The following is an 18,878-nucleotide window of genomic DNA, read 5'->3' as shown; positions in this document are numbered from 1 at the left end:
AGAGAGAGAGCCTCCGAGTTTTTGTTATATAAGAACAGACTGACCCTGCTCGGTGTCTGTCTGAGAATCTCTTGGGTCTACAGAATGATAGAACCAAAGGATTTTCTCTGGAAATAGTGGCTATAAATACCCTCCCCGTTCCTGCAGTGTAGTTTGACCAGACTGAACTCAGGCAGTGTCATATTTCATAAATAAATCAGTTTTATTTGTGGCATATAAAATTAAATCATTTTACAATTTATTCCAGTATGACACATAATATTCAAATAAAGTAGCTACATTTTCTTGATAAATAATATTAATAACAATAATAAAAACATTCATTCATCCTTTGACATGTTTCGCTTTGTCTTTTTCATGAAGGGAGTTCAATAGCTGCCACAAAACATGAACAATAATGCCCACGTCAGGAAGGAATGAAACCACACACTTGTTAAACAAGTCCAGAGGTTACATTTCGGTGTCTTGTTCTTAAGATACAGGATGGTATGCTAATTGAAGTTGCGTATGTGCATACCTACATATACACACACAAGTCTACAGTCTGATGTCATGTCTGATGCAAAGGATCGAAATATACACAGTGAATTGATATCAGCGACTAACATAAATGTACAAATATTAATTACATCTTGCTCCATAACGAAGCTACTTCTGATGCTCCATTAATATGAAGCAGTTCTTAGTTAAGAATGCTGATGTAGTCACAGCAAACAGTGCACTTCATTAAGTCCTCATGATGTAAGCCTGCAATTCCTTGGGAATCTAGTTACAACAAGAAGCTGGTAGTTGATTGATAGTCTATTTACACCCCTGCATTCATCTGGACCGCCATTGGCTGCCAGCGCTGCTGATCATCTCTTTCTCTTGCTGAGGGGTTTGGACCTCCTTCACCAATCAGTCTCTGAACTTGTGGATGTCGTTGGAGAGGCGGTAGAATGGGTAGGAGGCTTCGTTGGCATGGGGACAGTTGTAGGTGCACTTGCAGGACTCGATCATCATGATGTTCTTGTTGAAGGTCTCACCGTCCTCGCAGCGGAACTTGGCGCGGATGGTTCTGGTTTCGTGGGGGCTGCAGCAGCGGCCGTCCACGCAGGCGCCGCAGTACTTGGGCCTGTACTTTTTAAGGCTGGAGCAGCCGGCGTAGGTGAACTTCACTGGCTGACTGGACTTCTTGGTTCTGCTGCACTTCTTTCCTTTCTGCGGAGGGATAAACAACAAGGAGATGGGGATTAGTCATGCACTCAGACCCAGAAGGGACATATTTCCAGTAACATGCATGTTTCCATCACATCCAGTCATGGTGGCTCAAGCTTACCTTCAGACTGGAGTAAGGTGACTGGGTGCATAGCCGCACTTCACAGATTCTTGTCTCTTTGACCAGCTTGCACTCGCTGTTGTTGTTGGTGACTCTGGTGGAGATGCCTGTTCCACAGCTCTTGGAGCACTGGGACCAGGGTGTGGTTTGGACGATGCACTTATGGCTGTCAAACACGTGGACTTCAGGCTGTGGTCTGAAGGCTAAAAGCATAAATAATAGACATAAGCATCTTAGAATCCTACATATTTTAAGATATACTATGTATATATCCAGAAGAAGAAAACATGTTCAAGGATGAAACAGAGATTTCTTACCAGGTAGAGACTTGAGTCCTCCCTTCACAATGGAAATGAGCTCGTTCCTGTTGGTGAGGTCTCTTTCCAACTCATCAGTCATCATGTCTTTGCCAAAGATCTTCTCCAGGATGTCTGTGTCCTTGCCGTCATCGCACACCCACTCTTCGCAGCACTGGCCTGCTACCTTGACCAGTCTGGGGTTGGCACAGCCCAAGTTGGGCAGTGAGAGCTCCTGCGGGCACAGCGGGACACATCCCACTGCCCCATCGATGCATGTGCACTGGTGTTTACAGTTGGGCTGGAAGCTCTCTCCATTCTGGTAGATCCTGCTGCTGTACTCGCATGGTCTGCCTTCTGACTTGGCTGCAAGGGGAGGAAAAAAAACAAGAGGAAAGGAATGTTATTCTTTCCTGCTCTGCACAGAAATGTCTGCTTTAGACATCACATGGCTGCCAGGTAAGGATCCGTTAAACTGTGAAATTCTTCAGGCTGCCTGAGGTGTGTGTGTGTGTGTGTGTGTGTGTGTGTGTGTGTGTGTGTGTGTGTGTGTGTGTGTGTGTGTGTGTGTGTGTGTGCCCACAGTGGGCTGTCTGTACTTTGAGGTTTAGTCTAAGTTTTCCTTCTATTTGCATTCCACAGTGCTGAAATCACTAAGGTCCCCATACTCCTGAATTAAACCCTCTTATTTGACAAAACCAAAATGAAATCAACATCAGGCTATTTCCAAAGCATGCACATCTGGAGCTGGATTTGTCTTTATACATACCTCGGCAGATGCCACGAGTAGTAGCGGCAGCAAAGCTGGCCCCAAAGTTACACTCCAGCCCTTTAGTGTGGTCACAAGGCTCAGTCAGGCTGCAGTCCTCGTTCAGCTGTCTGGCGCAAACTTTGCAACAGCCGCAGCCGTCCAGGACGACGCTCACGCCGGGTGCGCACTTGGTTATCTCCAGCCGACAGTCACACACGGAGGGACAGGAGGAGGAGGAGAGGACCTGTACAGCCAACAACCAAATCTACTATTAAAGACTGACTATTTTAAGTCACACCACACAAGCTATTGGAAAAAACTTTCAGCATTTCGTTCAAAGAAGCATTATTTCCCTCTCCTCAAATACTCCTATAACTCTCTTTCAGATTAAAATAGAGATATAACTCACCAAATTGAGGCTTCCGAGGAAGGCTACGGCAACAGTAAGCATCAGCATCTTGAATATTTCTTTTCTTGAGCGTGTTCAAGAGGAATCCTGTTCCCAGTTGTATGAAAAGTTAGTCTCTATTCGGAGGATTCCTTAGGTATTCCCTCACTCGGTCGTCTTGTCTCTCTAGATTTGATTTGCTGTTAGGATCTTCTGTTAGAGGCTCCTTTAGAGTAGATGAAGCTCTCGGTAAAGCGGTTGCAGTCTGCTGAGGTCCGGCCACCTCCGGACTTTTATACCGTAGTGGGAAGCTGACGTCGTTCCTGGGCTGCCTGCTGAACTGTTCCCAAACTATGCCAGGAATGTTTCTCGGCGCATTTTCCATCCAAGACCTAAGCTCCACCCTGTCTAAACCTTTCTTTTTTTTTCTTTCTCAAATGGATTTTTCCCCCCTGGATCCCATCTGAACACACTTTTCCGTCTCATATTTTTCTCTTTTTGTTTATCCCCCCTTTCCTTTCCTTCCTCTGCTCGCTTCTCACATCTATCAACCCAAGTTCAGAGGACTTTTCGGTAGAAGTAGTTGGGTGTTTTATTGTAACTTCTATTTCCTGTGATCTTTGTCTTCTTTTTGCTTTATCGAGACATGAGTGAAAGAGACAATTTTATATGTTATAGCTTCCTGGTTTCAGTCCAACTCTTCACGGGTTTTACGTTTTAATACAGCTTACTACTGTTATCATTTGATTGAAAGCACCTTAAAGGCATCGCAGAGAATATCATAAAGTAATATGCTGAAAACGTGACAAAAAGCAAACGGATTATAATGTTAATCTTCGTTCAGTATCAGTAATACAATGTCCCCGTAGGAATATTAGACTTCTTGTCATATGTGTGCCAGTGACGCTTTTGCTGAAGCAATTGGCTGAACACACGTTTATAGCATGTTGCAGTGGCCACGTTTAAAATAGCTTTAGGTTTTTTCTCTGTGAGTCTAAAGGTGTGGGCAGAAATACGTTTAACAGCGTCTATTTCTGGCTTTCCAGTGCCTTTATTCAGAGGAGCTAAGCGTTTCCAGATGCGCGTAGAGCTCAGACGTAACAATATTGCCATATTTGGTATGGCAGTAGCCTACATTATTAACATATTTCTCTCCCTTTGGCCAGCAGACCACAAAGCATTCCTGACAGCTTAAAGGCTTGTTAAATATGTTCTTCGTGCAGGGAAATTCCTTTGCATTCATTCCTTGAGGCAATTTGACTTTTCACGCAATGTGTCCATCACGTTTCGGAGGGGGGGAGTGGGTCCTGTAGGTAAAGTGATCCAATTTTCCACCAGATATGTTGTGGTTGTTGGGGGGGGGGGGGGGGGGGGGGGGGGGGGGGGGGGACAAATACATGATCTTCGACTCGGTTTTTTTTTTTTTTTCGGTTTTTTTACGACGGGGGTCTCAATAAGTCCCCTCAGCCGAAGTTTTCTAATCATTCCGATTGATGAAAACGTTCCACAGATAGAAACGAAGACACACAAAACCATTATTATTGCCATGAATGGCTGGCAGATTCCAAAGAGGACATCTCGCATGAGGGAAGAGTGTTTTATCTGTGTGTATGAGGATCGGACATTTCACGACTATCTCCCCTGTACCCTCGTGTAGTTTTAACATGACGATACACTGAGACAGCAGCACTGAACAGGAAGACTGGAGAGCCTCTCCGGTGAGTTTGGACTTCTTTTCTTTTTCAGTTAATCTGCGGATTGTGGTTGAGACTCCGATAAGTATCAACTTTTCCCTTTACAAACCCTGCATCATCATCGTGCTCCCGTTATATGAATATGAGTCATAGCAGCTGAAAGTGATTCTTAACAGATCCTATTTATTCAGTAAAAGTAAACCATTTCTGACTTTTTTGTTTTTTTTAGGGTCGTTGTATATCCGATTTGGATATATTGAACACTGAAGCTATTTTCAAATTTAAAGTAACCCAGACTACTGGTTTCTCCTGGAGGATTGGGTTGTGGCTGATGCGTTTTTTATTTAAATAATGGCCAGTGCAAACTTCTAATACGATATTCATATGATTACATTGTGAACAGATCAATATAGTCTACGTCTGTGTGAGTATTTTGCCTGGAGGTGTGCCTGTGTGCGCGCAGCCTATTTGATCAGGGGGTGTGTCCGTGTGAGCACATGTGCAATGCTCTCTTGTGTGTATTTCCCAGCTGCATTATGTTAAAGTGCGCCCACTTGCCCATGCTAATGTACAATTTAAGATTCTAAATGGGCATTTTACACCATCAACACTTTGATTCACATTATCAACATCAGTTTACTCATCATGGCGGATACAACAAAACCCATGAAAACAGCTTGGATCTTGTGTGGTTTGAAAAAAACAAAAACTGATGATGTCATTAACTGGGTTTGGGCTTGGAGACTCAATCAATATGTTTAACTGAGAGCCTGCTTTACAAACTGTAACCATGGACTTTGAAATACATTTACCAGGCAGCAGTTGTTGAACAAAAACATAGTATTTGTTGCATTATGGGAAATGTGGGATCTAGTATTTTTAAAGCTTTACCTGAACAAGGCACTACAACTCAGGATATCTTGGCCTTGATTTTGATCATTCTTGACGCATACAGTCGCTCACAAGTATCTTAAGTTTGTAAAAGTACAATAGCAATTTGGTGTAATACTCCTTTAATGTCACTGAATTGTTTGGACAACAGGTCTTATGTCATGTTTCGTTTGATTGTCCTCTGCTATGTTGACCCAAAGCCTCTCCAGTGTGTATGTGCATACTGTATGTGTGTGTATGGCCGCATGAGTGCATCCGTTTGTGTTACCGCGATAGGAAACAGTGTTGTCATTGTACGTCAATGGAGAATAACACACACTAATCTACATTCCTTAATTACCCACTCAGTTCAGGAAATATTCCAAAAGCTGGACATGTCTCTGTGTAGCAATTGCCCTGGCATAATAGTTTCCACTAAGGCTGTCTGAGTACCCCCATCGCACACACATACATACTACACCCCCATTAAACAATAAGGAGGGGGGCTCTTTCCTTCACAGAAATGATCATTGGATTATGCTCACAGCTCTGTAGCATGGATATCGGAGCAGTTCCAAAACCTCCAGCTGGGATGCTTAAATGATTTCACTGCTCACCAAAATTTGAGAGATTATTATGTGTTTCGTTGTGGCTCATTGTAATGGAAACTCATTGTCAGATCTCACTAGGAGCACTCACAGTTGAAGAGACAGCAGCCCTCAGAATCGTTCCCAGGGAGTCTGAAGCAAGCGGCCCCTTAGTCTTCCCATTTATGTCTAAGTGACAGATGGAACATTTAAACAACTGATTCCATTGTAGTATATTCAAGATAAATGTCATAACTGGTATGCAGTATGTTCTAGCAACACTTCCTTTCTCTGTCAGCTCATGGAGCAGCAGGAAGTCTGCTGAGTTATGGATCGTTCTTGTGTGAACGGGGGCAGAGATGAGGCCAACGATTAAAATACTGACTCGTTCTACAGAAATGTAGATCTGATTAGGCAGAACTCTGTAATCACATATTAACATTCATTTTATTGACCTTATTATGTAACTTTTGCTGATTGTTTAAAAGGAAAAAGGCTCAGTCCAGGCTTGATTGATGTGTTTGGCCATTTTGTCTTTGTTATTTTGACATCATCGAAAAGGCATTGGTTCAGGAGAGCTATTTCATAGCTCAATTTATTGAGTTATTTCATAACATGCCACTGCCAATGAATACGTTGTTTCCTGTAATAGCAAATGTATTTGTGTGTTGGCAAAAACAAGAAAATAATCATCCTCATTTTCCAGTCTTGATTACTTTAAAGGACACACATAGCTTACCACCATCTTCATCATCTTGCATTTCTTTAGCACATTTCGAGTCGTCCAGCTACTCAAAAAGTTTGACACCAAAGTCAACATTTACCCCAATTACACACACATTCATACACCGATGGCAGTAGCTGCCATGCAAGGTACCATTAGGATTTAATCGAATCCTTCACTCACACACTGATGACGCAGCCTTCGGGGGCAATTTGGGGTTCAGTCTCTTGCCCAAGGACACATCAACAAGTGAACTGGAGGAGCTTGGAGTCAAACTGCTGATCTTTTTATTAATGGATGACCTGCACTACCTCCTGACCAATTGTCGCTCAAAACACTCATTGCAGTGATATGTTAATTTAGTGTAACAGTCAAAACATTCCTCTGGGGCCATGAATATCTAACTCCAGCACCACATTGACTGTGCTTTGTTGACAGTTCTACAATCTAGAGACTGCGTTTCCATCACTCTTGTGTTAACATATGCACATCTCGCACTGAAAATCTATCGTTGAGCTTCAGCAGCAGAGGAAGATGGCAAAGAAGGTGATGAAGCTAACTCTGTAGCTGACAGGATCTGTATCACACAGCCAAATATTTTTTTTAAATGTGATGTAAGGCAGCAAAAGATAACATGGTTATCTTAATTAAATAGGGTCAGTTAACATTCACATACCAATCCCACGACTCTGTCAAAGAAAATGACACAAAAGGAACTTCCTCTTTGTCAAAAAATGTTGATTCTTTGGAAAAGAACACTTCTGCCATTTCTGTCTAAATAAATCATAGTGAAGACAAGTTTGAGGGAAAATTATTTCAGATGCGTCCTGTATAAATACAGTACTTAAAGGATAAGGATGGAGATATTTCATATTTTCTCTCTGTTAACAAATCACAGGAAAATACCAAAACCAATAATGTGCTAAAACAGGAGTAAATAGTGCATTTGTTGGAAACTTCATAGCAACAGGGAGATGTATGTTGATTTTTATATTTATAAGGACCTACCTTCCTACGTATCTATAGTATCTATTTCCTGTTATGTTTGTAATTTAACTACAAGGAATTTTCCCTGATGCCTTTTGACAGCTCCAATGCCATTTTAGATTTAGATATTTCTTTCACTCAATTTTGGGCATAAGTGCATGTGAATAGACACACCACCAGTTTTGAACCATAATTTGTGATTATAAATGTCACTGCATCTTTTCCTCAAGCTGAGAGACTTGAAACATGTAATCTATATTTTCTAAGATAGCTAAAAATAAACATCTGGAATTGGACCCAATTAAAGCTGCTATCAAAATGCTTTAAAATACATATTCGTAACATCATTTTTTTTTTAAATCATTTCATGTCATGTTGTTTCATCACTTTATTTTCTGTGGTAATTAGGTTAATAAATTTGCCTGACGGCTTTGAGTTAAATATGCTCTGTGCACCTGGTGTAATCATGCTGTCTGTGTGATGTCTCGGATCTCATCAGGAGTCCAATCATACCAGGCAAATAAGAGGTGCTACTTTTTGGTGCCGCTTCATCCGCAGCTGGAAGATCGTGTCTGCTTTCACTCATTTCTTTTATACACACTGTACCAGCCAGGTGTGCCTGAAGTATGAGGGCTTTCCTTCATCTAAAGTTACCCAAATTCCTCAGCATGGAGAGAGAAAAGAGAAAGAGAGGGTCTTTTATTGGGCCACGTCCATCCGTTATGGAAAAAAAAGAATGAGAAGTCTGGGTGGGGGCAGGTGTTAGTGTCGGGAGGAGGGTGGTGGTGGTGGTGGTGGCGGTGGTGGTTGGCGATCCTGGCTGGAGTGGAAAAAGGAATGTGGGGCTCCTGGAATGTTTAGAGCAGTCGGGGATAATTGAGTGAATTTGGAACAAGAAAAGACAAAGCGAGGTCCCGCGGTGGAAGAATGTGCTTCTGAGACGTCTGAAGAAACATTCCATCCATTCAGACAGTTTCACCAGGCCCAGAGCCTTCCATAGATGGCACCATAGGGAATATAAACCCCCACCCTTCCTCTTCCCATACACACACACACACACACACACACACACACACACACACACACACACACACACACACACACACACACACACACACACACACCCCTACTTACACTGCCCTTACTTTCACACTCTCCTTGCCCTATACGCTTCTCACACTGCAGGACAAGCAGAGATCCTCCTTTTATAAATCTGCTTTTCCATTGACGTTTGTGTACATTACTTAAAAAAGTCTGCCAAGAGTGAAGCAGTTACATATGTTTCCAAATTCTCAGGTTCAAAAATAGAGATGCGCTCTTATAGTTGTTCTTTCACACTTTGTATTTGTAAAAGTTTAAACATATTTTAACAAAGCATGGGAGTCAAGTGGGTATGCACTTCTTACTCCACCACCTTTAAGTCCTTAGCTGTATGCAAATAAAAATATGATAACATTCTTGTTTGTAGTGAAGGTAATCTATTACCCCTAGTTATTTTTTTAATTATATTTATATTATAAATACTATATATATACTGTATATATATCTATATATATGTTTTTTTTTTACTTTGTCCATCCATTGTTAGAGACAACAGTTTTAAGTTACTATGTTTTTGCAGTCAAAGTAAAAGTTGACATAGAAACAGGTTGCTTCTTGCTATACTATTTATATTATAATAACTAGATACAACCTAAAATGTCATATATTTTCCCAAAATATGTCATGGCCAGAAGATTGGAATGATTGGGATCCCTATGCCAGCCCAGCCTCTAAAGGTGTGTTCAGACCAAATGCAAAGCGGATTGTTTGTGCAGCACAATTACATACGTCAGTGCAAAGACGTAAATGTAAATCTGCGCCGGATGACACAAATTCACATCCATGTGAGTTGTAGCTATCAAATTATATTGTCTTCTCACATTCTTAACAAAGGTTTTTTTGTACTTTATATCAAACTAACATCATAGAATCCTATGTACATTGTACTATTTTACAGCCATATTTTCTGAAGTAATACGAAATTGGTTAAAATACAGACATCATTATGGATTCTAGTTCTGGAGTTAGATTATAATTTTTGTATTAGTTGATTGATCACTAGCAAAGTGCTATTCATATGTTAAATAGCATATAGCACTCCCTTGCACACTTAGACCGTTGCACTATTGGGCATGTGCACTTGTTACACATTTACATTTCCCTGCTCTATAGCTCTGTATTTCATTGTGTTGTTTTGTCGATGATGTTGTGTTTTTGTATTCTGTTTTTATGTGAACCCTGGCTGCAAAACTAATTTCGCCATGAGGGATAATAACTTGCATGTTGATTTAATGGTGAAAACAATGCTGATTACAATTTCCGAAAGCATTCAGTCTTCAAATTGCTTGTTTTGTCAAACCAATTGTCCAAAATGTAAAGTAGTCCAGTTTCTAAATCGCATAAGAAAAAGAAAAGCAGCAAATAATGAAAACAGAGAATATTGAACAAGGTAGTGTTTTGCATTTTAGCTTGAAAAATGACTCAAATGATTCAAAGTCAAAATAGTTGCATTCATATTTAATTGTGTGCTGATTGACTGATTGATAAATTGACTTATCGTTTCAGGTTTAATTTATTCCTATAGATAAGCAAGCGTTATACTATATGGATGAATAACTGAATTATTTCTTAAAGAGACTTTTAAAGCATTAAGGAGTTTGACTTGCAGGCGCTGCTTTGCTGATTCAGTGTGAAATGCGTTGAGCCATAAATTCAGTGTGTTTCTGACTGTCACTTGTTGTGCTGACGCCTCACAGCGGGCTGACAGGCTCGTTGGCTTCACGTGATGGTCGGTGCGCGTCACCGAAGCGCTGTCCCTCGCCTTTAGACTGGAGCAGGGCAGACTTGACACTGTGTGTAGCAGGCGACTGTAAATAAAGAATCAAAACCCAACAAACTAGCAGAGAACAAATAAGCAAGGCAACAGCAGGTAATCTGACAGTAGTTCCTCTCATTCATTCGCCGGGGGTTGTCTGTTAGGGTGTTTTGCCGTTTTTTTTCTCCAGATTTGAGCGTGCCAATTAAAAAAAGGAAAGCGAAACATGGCTGGTTTAATGTCAGGTTTTGGTCACTACACCCACGCCGTCGTTCGGGGTATCCCCGCGTCCCTGGCCAAAGAAGCGCTCCGGAGCAACGAGGCGGAGGTGGACCTGTCCAAGGCGCGGAGGGAGCACGAGGCGTATGTCGAGGTCCTGAGGACGAGGCTCGGGCTGGAGGTGGTGGAGCTCCCCGCGGACGAGTCGCTCCCGGACTGCGTGTTCGTGGAGGATGCGGCCGTGGTGTGCGGTGACACGGCGCTCATCACCAGACCCGGGGCAGAGAGCAGGAGGAGAGAGGTAGGGCAAGTGTCAGCTTCCTCTGCATGATTCAATTCTACGAAAATGTAAAAAAAAAAGAAAAAAAAGTTTGATGTGGAAGTGGAGAGGAAGGCGTTGTCACTCGTCATGCAACTAATAGTCTGCAGCGGTGCAGGTTGTAGTGGTAAATATTAAGGTGGCTGATATATGTGACAGTCTGTAGCTGATCATTAGCAGGATGTGTTTACTGTGAAAGCAAGATTTTCCCCTCGAAGTCTACGAGTCAGTTCATAATTAACTCGTGTTCACTCCAGATATGTGATGCTAAATCAAATCTTGCGCCAAAATTAGTGAAATTTAAGTTTTAGGAAGGTTTACCCTGCAGGAGGCCTACATCTCTGAAAGCTACTTATTACCAGCTGTGCCATAAAAGATCACATTTGAACCATATTGTGCAACAGCCTATACAAAGGGATATGTTGATTAGGCTTGAGGCAACGCCCATTTGAATGACGACAATGCTTTTTTTTTTTTTTTTTTTAATATAGTAGCCTAAGTGCTTATCCTGCGTTGTACTTTTCCAAATTAAGGCAACATTTCAAAAATATATAGATTTTTCTTTGCATGTTTGTAGTTTACATGATACACTTTTCTTGGTGATGAATGCACTCATTTATTACACGCATTTATTGTCTGTTGTCACGGTTGTCAATAATATTCATGGGATGTGTTCAATGCATCCAAGAAGGTCTTGCTTCATAGTTCACACTGTAATTGGCTGATTAAGACCATGACAAAACCTGAAGTATTAGAAAAAGGAAAATATAGACATGTATTTTAGGAACTGAGAGCCTTTGTGACCGCTGAAATGAACAAATGACGACATTTTTGCAAACCAAACAACAATGCCTGTCCACAAGGTTGCCGAGTGAGGTTAGCTGCAATGTAGGGTAGTGTGTCTGTGTAAATGACAATGGTTGAAACAGTGGGACGGCTTCTGTGAAAGCCCCCTGTCATTTCACATCAGAGTCACTTTGTTTGGTTCCTATGGTCCCCAGCCTCACTGGAGGCAGGGATACTGATTGAAAAGCTTGGCGCTGCTACTGTCAGCCTCCACATTTCATTTATTCTGAATGTGGTACAAGACAGGCATTTGCATGCACATGTGCACACGCCATCAGCACTCTGCCAAAATGCGTTCTCACATTTAAATTGTGCTTTTTCTTGGATTACATAAAGAGATAGCAATGCTTTTGTTTCTGGACCCTGTTCTGCCCATGGGAGGAGTCAGCTGTGATGATTAAACAACAATGAGTGTGAGGATAAGAGCATAAACAATTTGCTTGCAAAAACAGTACTGAAAAAAACCCAGATTCTAATGAATGCACGACTATTGTCTCGGGCAGAATTATTATTTAGTTGAATTGGATACCTTTGTCCATAATGAGATATAATGTACTGTACAAATAGAATATCATCTTGTTGTGTGAGTTATAATGCTGATCTGCTGGATGCACTGTGAAAAATCTACATAATTACATTTTCTCATAAAAGTGAGCATAAAGGCTTTGGTTTCACAATTTGACTATGATGACTATGAAATATAGCCCCTTTTAATGATATAAATATTTTTGCCTTTTGTTTGTATGCAAAGAAGAATAACGTAGTGTATAATGTGTTTGTTGCCAATAACACACAGTATAATGCATCCTATGCACATAATTTAGCATCACAGTCACAATAGCTATAAAACCTGAGATGTTTTTTTCTGGTAATTCAGGAGTTACAAGTTCTATCAATCTAAACATTGTCAGAATCACCAAACTACCCAATCACTTTGGGTGTTATTCGCTTTTGTAACATTTCTCAGAGTGTCGAAAAGTTTTCTTCAAACTCTTATACAGCCTGCTGTTTACAGATAAGGTGCACCTTATCTGTAATGCTTCAACCTTCAGAGTTCAGGTGCACATTGCAGAAGGAGAATAGATGTGGGGTGTTTATATCTAAATTGGGGGGAACCACTTATTGTTTATCACTTTAGTCTGTTTTAAATGCTGTGGCATTTTGTTGGTGGTTTATCGGCCTCATCCATCAGGTCTGCTTTGAGTTCTCTAATCGTCTTGTAGAGTCACTGCAGGAGAGATTAACTAGTTGCTTCACACGATTTGATCACTCTTCTTTACCTTTTAACGGGTGGGGTCATCACTTTTTCTAACTGTTTGTAGTTCAACTCCATATGACAATATGGATTGGAAAACACTTCTTAAAGGTTGCAGCATTGTTCTCATCCATTAGGCTGTGGCTTAAAAGCTTTATTATCAGGGGAAATGCTTCTCTAAATGGACTGCATGACTATTCACTGCAGACTGCAGCATTGTCTAAAAACACTCAAACAAAGAGCCAAAGTTAATTATTCCATAATACTGAACACATAGTTGGATAAGCTGAAACTGTTCACCAAGCTGCACGCAGAGCTGCAGATTGTAAGGTGACCTTCATGCTAATTGTGAACCTATTTGGGAATCATAATTAAATAGCATAAGTAAACCTGCTGTTATTTTTTGCCTTAGTTACTTTGTGATGCGATGATATACCAAATCATTTTAAAGGGTAACATTGGTATTTTTCAACTTGGACCCTATTTCCCCATGTTTTTGTGTCTAAGCGATTAATGGGGAAACAAAATTTGAAACTGGTCCAGTATTGAGGGATAAAGCTGTAACCGGCAGCTGCAAAACGAACTGCAAGGGCAAGTCAGCAGCAACAATGTAATGCTACGTTCACTAAAATCGCTTGTTTTTGCTACTGACGGTCTCAGATTGTTATGAAGTGTCTGACAACATTATGAAAAACCTACAGACGAATAAAGCGGTTTCTTTATCTTTCGCTTGATCCGGTCTGTTTGTTATTGTGTCCACGTCTCACTCAAGGAGAAGTCTTGTGAAATCTGAATATCGGGCAGCAACAGGTCCCACTCTTTATATCATTCTTCCTCTGTGGGCCTCATAGGGTCACAGCACCCACAGGAACGCCTTCATTTTCCAGAGCTTCGCAGCCTTACAACAGCTGGTTTACCCTCCTCTGCCTGTTGCCCCTTCCTTTCTCTCCTCGTCCACTCTTCACTTTGTAGGAAGCCCTTCATCCGTATACTCTGGGTCAACCAATACGGATGTCCAACGAATTCAAAGACCTCATCCACGTTATTGAAATTATCTAAATATTCAGCCACAGCATTGAAAAGGTTTAAACTCAAAATGGGGGGAAATGGGGTCCAGTTTGAAAATGACCAAAGTTATCCTTTTAATGTTGAGCCTTTTCAGAATTGAGATAAAGAATATTTACTCAAGAATTATGAGCCTTGAATGCGTTTCTTGGCCCCATAGGTCATAGCATAGTTATGTTTTTAATTTGACAGCATATAATAAGGTTTTTTTTCTTGATTGAACCCACAGTCAGTTTCAAACACATTTGACGTCTATTTAGAGTTTTCAGACTTATAATAAACATTAGTCCAGCTTCTGTATTATAGGTATTGACTCCTTGTGCCTTTTAAGACTCTCACTAGATGCACTGACAGCTCAGCCACAAAACAAAGACTTACTGGGATGTATTCTCAAGCACAGTATGACTGACTTGAGAATATTTCCCTGGCCTGCTCACAACATTTGAGTTTTTCTCTCAGACCTCCTGACCTTAAGTGTTGGTTACAGAGAGAGTTGCATGTTGCCAAACTGTCCTCCCTGTTACCTTTAATTGTCTACATAACTTATCTATTAATTTACAGAAGAGTGAATCAATCAGCCTGTTAATAATCTATTTTAAAATGTCCTCAAGTGTCTATCTTTGGTGGGAAGAAAGTGAATGCACTGCAGATTTAGTGTGGATGAGTTCACAGTGGATTTGATTGTTTAGTATCGTCACTGCTCTCTGTAGATGCTCCGATGCAAGTTTTGAACTGTTGGCGTTCCTTGTGCCAATCAAAACGTGCATGTATTTGCTTGCTTACATACTTTATTGGTAGTTTTTTCAGCACCAACTCGGGTAAAGGAGTTCAGGTATAGCCCTTGAAGTGAGAGAGGGTAAAAGGTTTAAGGTGCAACTGTATTGCAGTTCAGCCTGAACTTAAGGGACAGTTCGTGGAGTCAGTTAAGGTAGCACACCGATCAGGGCGACGAGTAGCAGTGTGTAGTTTGCCCCTATGTTACGTAATAGGTATGTGGTTCATGGATGGAAAGCCAGCGAGGGATAGTGTCCAAATCCTGATCCCTGTCCCTGTTCTTGGCAGAGACACACTTTTTTGAAAATAAGAAAGGTAGCACAAATAATTAGCATTGATTATACTGTTTTTAGTACATATTAGGCATTTTTCGTTTAAATATTTGTTTGTATTTTATTAAAAAATGGTTACAGATCTGCTTTAGCTTCTTCTAAGTGACCTGAGTTCACTCACTGCGACGGACTGAAGAGCTGTTGATCAACTGCTGCTCCACATTCAGACAAGGCACTTAAAGGACCAGTTCACCAGATGCTGACTCTTGTATCTAGCTATGCAGATATCAAAGTTAAAAAGGCAAAGCATTACACATATACATTAAATGGATATTTGAGATTTTGAGCCCTGAAATGACCAGAACAAATAATACATTTGGAAGTGAAGAAATTAGCATTGCATTTTAATGAAGCCCAAATCCAGATAACTTCTGGAGAGATGTTTTGAATTAGAATTAACAAGTTGTGAAAGTGTTGCTTTAGCAGAAGTGATTTACATTTTAAAAAAACCCTTTATTATTCCCTTATTTAAATAAGGGAATTGCTGGTTATTCAAATCACGGCAGGTATAACATTTTGACGGTTTAACCCTTTGGAAAGGTTACTCAAATATCAGTCTAAATTAATAGTTCTGAGATTTTCAAGAGCACGATTAGCCAAGCTGAAAGTATTTTCTGTAAGTGTTCTTGAAACTGGTTTTGTTGTTGGAAAAAGTACAGCAGCTATTTGCTGTATTGTTGGTCAAAAATAAACTCAACTCTCAATCCAGCAGCCATGACACGTAGTGATGTTGCTGAACTCTGATAAACTGCTTCATATAATTTCATCTGTTTCCCAGTAGCTGCAATTGGGTGACTTTTTCTCTGTATTGTTATCTGTACTTCAGGTTGTGCTGGAGTCTGACAGACAAACTTAATTGCCTAAAAAGAAAATCCTCCCGGATCCTCCACTCTCACATTTTATTTCCACTGTTTTTACTGAAGCAAAAAAGATCCGAGTTCAGAATGGGGCGGTGATGTTTGATTTAGCTTTATCAACTGAATGGACAGTTTAAATCCACCATGAAATGGTTACTAAGCTTGCCACCTTTTACTGGCACTACTCAGACACTGTGTAGCCGTTATCTATTTTGTCAGTCGATACTTACTGTATCTTATAATGCAACACTGCTGTAAGCAGTTGCTGTAAGCTAAATTCAGTGAGCCTGGAAAATAATGGTCATTAAAAAGTGCTAAAATCTGTCAGAACAAGTGTAAAAGGTTTAGGTGTCAATTTAAGTCTGGAGACAGGATGGAAAAGTTTGGTTCAGACACAATATTTAGGTCATGTTTTTATAGACGTAATATTTAGGTTCAGTCCTGGCGGTTTATATGTCCGTGCGGGCCCCTTTCTGGTCATGCCTCATGAAGCTGCCCCCAAACTAACACCAGACAGTACAGACGCCCTGTTTTGACTAGACGGCCTGCAGATGCAGACTCCTCGCCTTCCTCCTGGCTCTTGTATGACTTCCCTAACGAAACTGACTTGGTTTCCTTCAGGGAGGCCTGGCATCCGCGTGTGAACAGGGGAGGAGGGTGAGACACCAGGAACCCGCCAGTAGTACGTGGGCCGGGGTCAACGTGCCTTCCCTAACTGTCTGTCACATTCCTTCCACATTTAACCTGCCCTTCCTCTCACTGTTTGTCTGTCTGACTCCTCATCTGGCGTGTTCGTTTGTAACATTGCAGTGTTGCTTCCTCTCACATCCTCCGTCTTTGATACATTTTTTCACAAAGGATATCAAATCATAATATCTTCCAAGGTCTTACTCAGGTGAAGCTGATTGCATTTAACATTCAACAACCTGAAGTTCAGGATCATTGTTGCCACAAATCAACCACTCAACATAGTAGATGGCCTGCCAGTGAAAAAGTAAGAATCTCTTTTTGGCTGAGCAATATAGGTTAGCTTGACTTTAATACAGGAAGAATAAACTATATTTCCAGTAATATGATAATAGCGGTACTAAATTACTGTGCGGCTGAGATGTCTACTGTTGGCATGAAATTGTACTCACATTGATAACACATTACAACAGTGGGAATGCAGATTTTGCATTCCACTCCAGTTTGGCGGTGAGCCAGACATATTAAACTAGCTTCTCATACTGTGAGTCGGAGCTTACCCACCTAAACCTAAGATTAAATAATGGTTCAAAAAGGAATATTCAAAGGATATAAGTCTAAATTCAGTAAAGATGTTCTGAATTCCTAACTATCCTTGTTGTCATGTAAGTCAAACTACTTCTTACATATTTATTGTCACTAAATACTTAAACCCAGTAACTGCCAGATGTAACTGTTGTGAAGCTAACTGACAAAACAAACGCTCTAAATATATGACCCGTTATTTATACCAACACCTTAGACTAAATAACGAGAGTGAGGTTCGCACAATCGGATATTTCAACTGTAGGAATATGCTTAACACTGATACACATATAGCTCTCTATGTATGTATATATAAATATATAATTTATACGAAGGGTTAGCAGTTAGGTTTAGCACATTAGATTTAATTCCCCATTAAAACTGTTATTTTTGTCAGTAATGCTACAGCTCATGTAACTGCAACGCATTCAACATCAGTCTTTTTTCTTGTTTTAGCGTCGTCACAATGTGTTCTGTATGAGTTTATCAGCACGTGCCAGTACTCTGCCTCTCGTGTGTACCAGGAAGTCTCTCATAAAGAACATGAATAGATCATAGAGCCCTCCCCCCACCCTGCTGTCACCTTACACCCTGCTCCCTTTTTTCCTCGGGTTCACCCACGGCAACCTCACCAACCCCGCGTGGTGCAACAGCCTGCTAGACAGCTGCAGTGCTCTGGTGAACAGGAACTCCTCTCAGCCTCGCAGGATGACCGGGTCACGCTCAGCCGTCACCGTGGGTGTGTGAATGTCTGGTTTGGTATGTGAGACGGAGCAGTAGAAGACACAGGAAGTGGGCCAGGCACGGTGGTGTTGAGAAAAGTCACGCTAAGGTCTGAAGGGCGCAGCATAGCCAGAGACGAAACCCCTTTTTACTTGTGAAAGGTTGGGGATAAAAGTTTATGTCTAATAAAATGTTATTCTATTCTTTTTCTCTTTTCTTTCCATCTTTTGCCTGCTGTCTGAATCGGAGTCATAATGTTGCAAATACAAAGTAAAGAAACACGAGAGGTGACACGGTAGATTTTGGGGAAACGTGGCTCCCAGGGACACATTCATTTGTATGAATGAGATTTTGATCTTTTCAGAATGAAGACAAAAATATATTTAAATGTTATTTCAAGATAAAAAAAATCAAACATAAATTGCGGATAACTGCTCTTAAGAATTTTCGAGGGATGTTTGTATTTTATTCAAACAATGGGCATGCTTGCCCTTCTGTAGTGGATCTGGTTGTTTAGTAATTTTTCACCTCTGATTGGAAATGATTGGTTTAAGTCTTGAGCAGAAACTAGAGCTTCACATATCAGTTTTTGTTGTTTCACCAAGTCAGTCTGAAGGGGCAGCCTCTTTGACCTGATTGCTGTGTTAATGAAAGTACATAACCCAGCATTAGCAACTGTACTTCAGAACATACCATTCATAGCTCAAGAAATGTTTTTGGATTTGTAAAGCACATATTAAAAGA

General features: G+C 40.8%; 2 protein-coding genes across 3 annotated transcripts in view; one reads left to right on the top strand and one right to left on the bottom strand.

Moving 5' to 3' along the window:
- Positions 1-178: 178 nt before the first annotated feature.
- Positions 179-3,047, bottom strand: ccn1 (cellular communication network factor 1). Its single transcript, XM_068707680.1, has 5 exons — positions 2,775-3,047; positions 2,384-2,609; positions 1,636-1,980; positions 1,319-1,521; positions 179-1,200 (listed from the first exon to the last, which is right to left on the bottom strand). Exons 1-5 carry the CDS (start codon positions 2,820-2,822, stop codon positions 898-900), a joined length of 1,125 nt encoding a protein of 374 aa, XP_068563781.1. The 5' UTR covers positions 2,823-3,047; the 3' UTR covers positions 179-897.
- Positions 3,048-4,160: 1,113 nt separating this feature from the next.
- Positions 4,161-18,878, top strand: part of ddah1 (dimethylarginine dimethylaminohydrolase 1) — a 74,065-nt gene continuing 59,347 nt past the window's right edge. The window contains exon 1 of one of the 2 annotated variants that reach the window (XM_068707679.1): positions 4,161-4,471. Coding sequence is in view for 1 of the 2 variants with exons in the window: in XM_068707678.1 (XP_068563779.1) it covers positions 10,699-10,992 (294 nt within the window). In the remaining variant the exon portion in view is untranslated. Of the gene's footprint in view, positions 4,472-10,178; positions 10,993-18,878 lie in introns of those variants that run through there. The other variant, XM_068707678.1, reaches the window with a different exon arrangement.

The sequence above is a fragment of the Cebidichthys violaceus genome, unplaced genomic scaffold (assembly GCF_023349555.1).
Source record: "Cebidichthys violaceus isolate CVI_PGR_0920_01 unplaced genomic scaffold, fCebVio1.0.p SCAF_13, whole genome shotgun sequence".
NCBI lineage: Eukaryota > Metazoa > Chordata > Actinopteri > Perciformes > Stichaeidae > Cebidichthys > Cebidichthys violaceus.
This window is presented reverse-complemented; position numbering and strand designations above follow the sequence as displayed.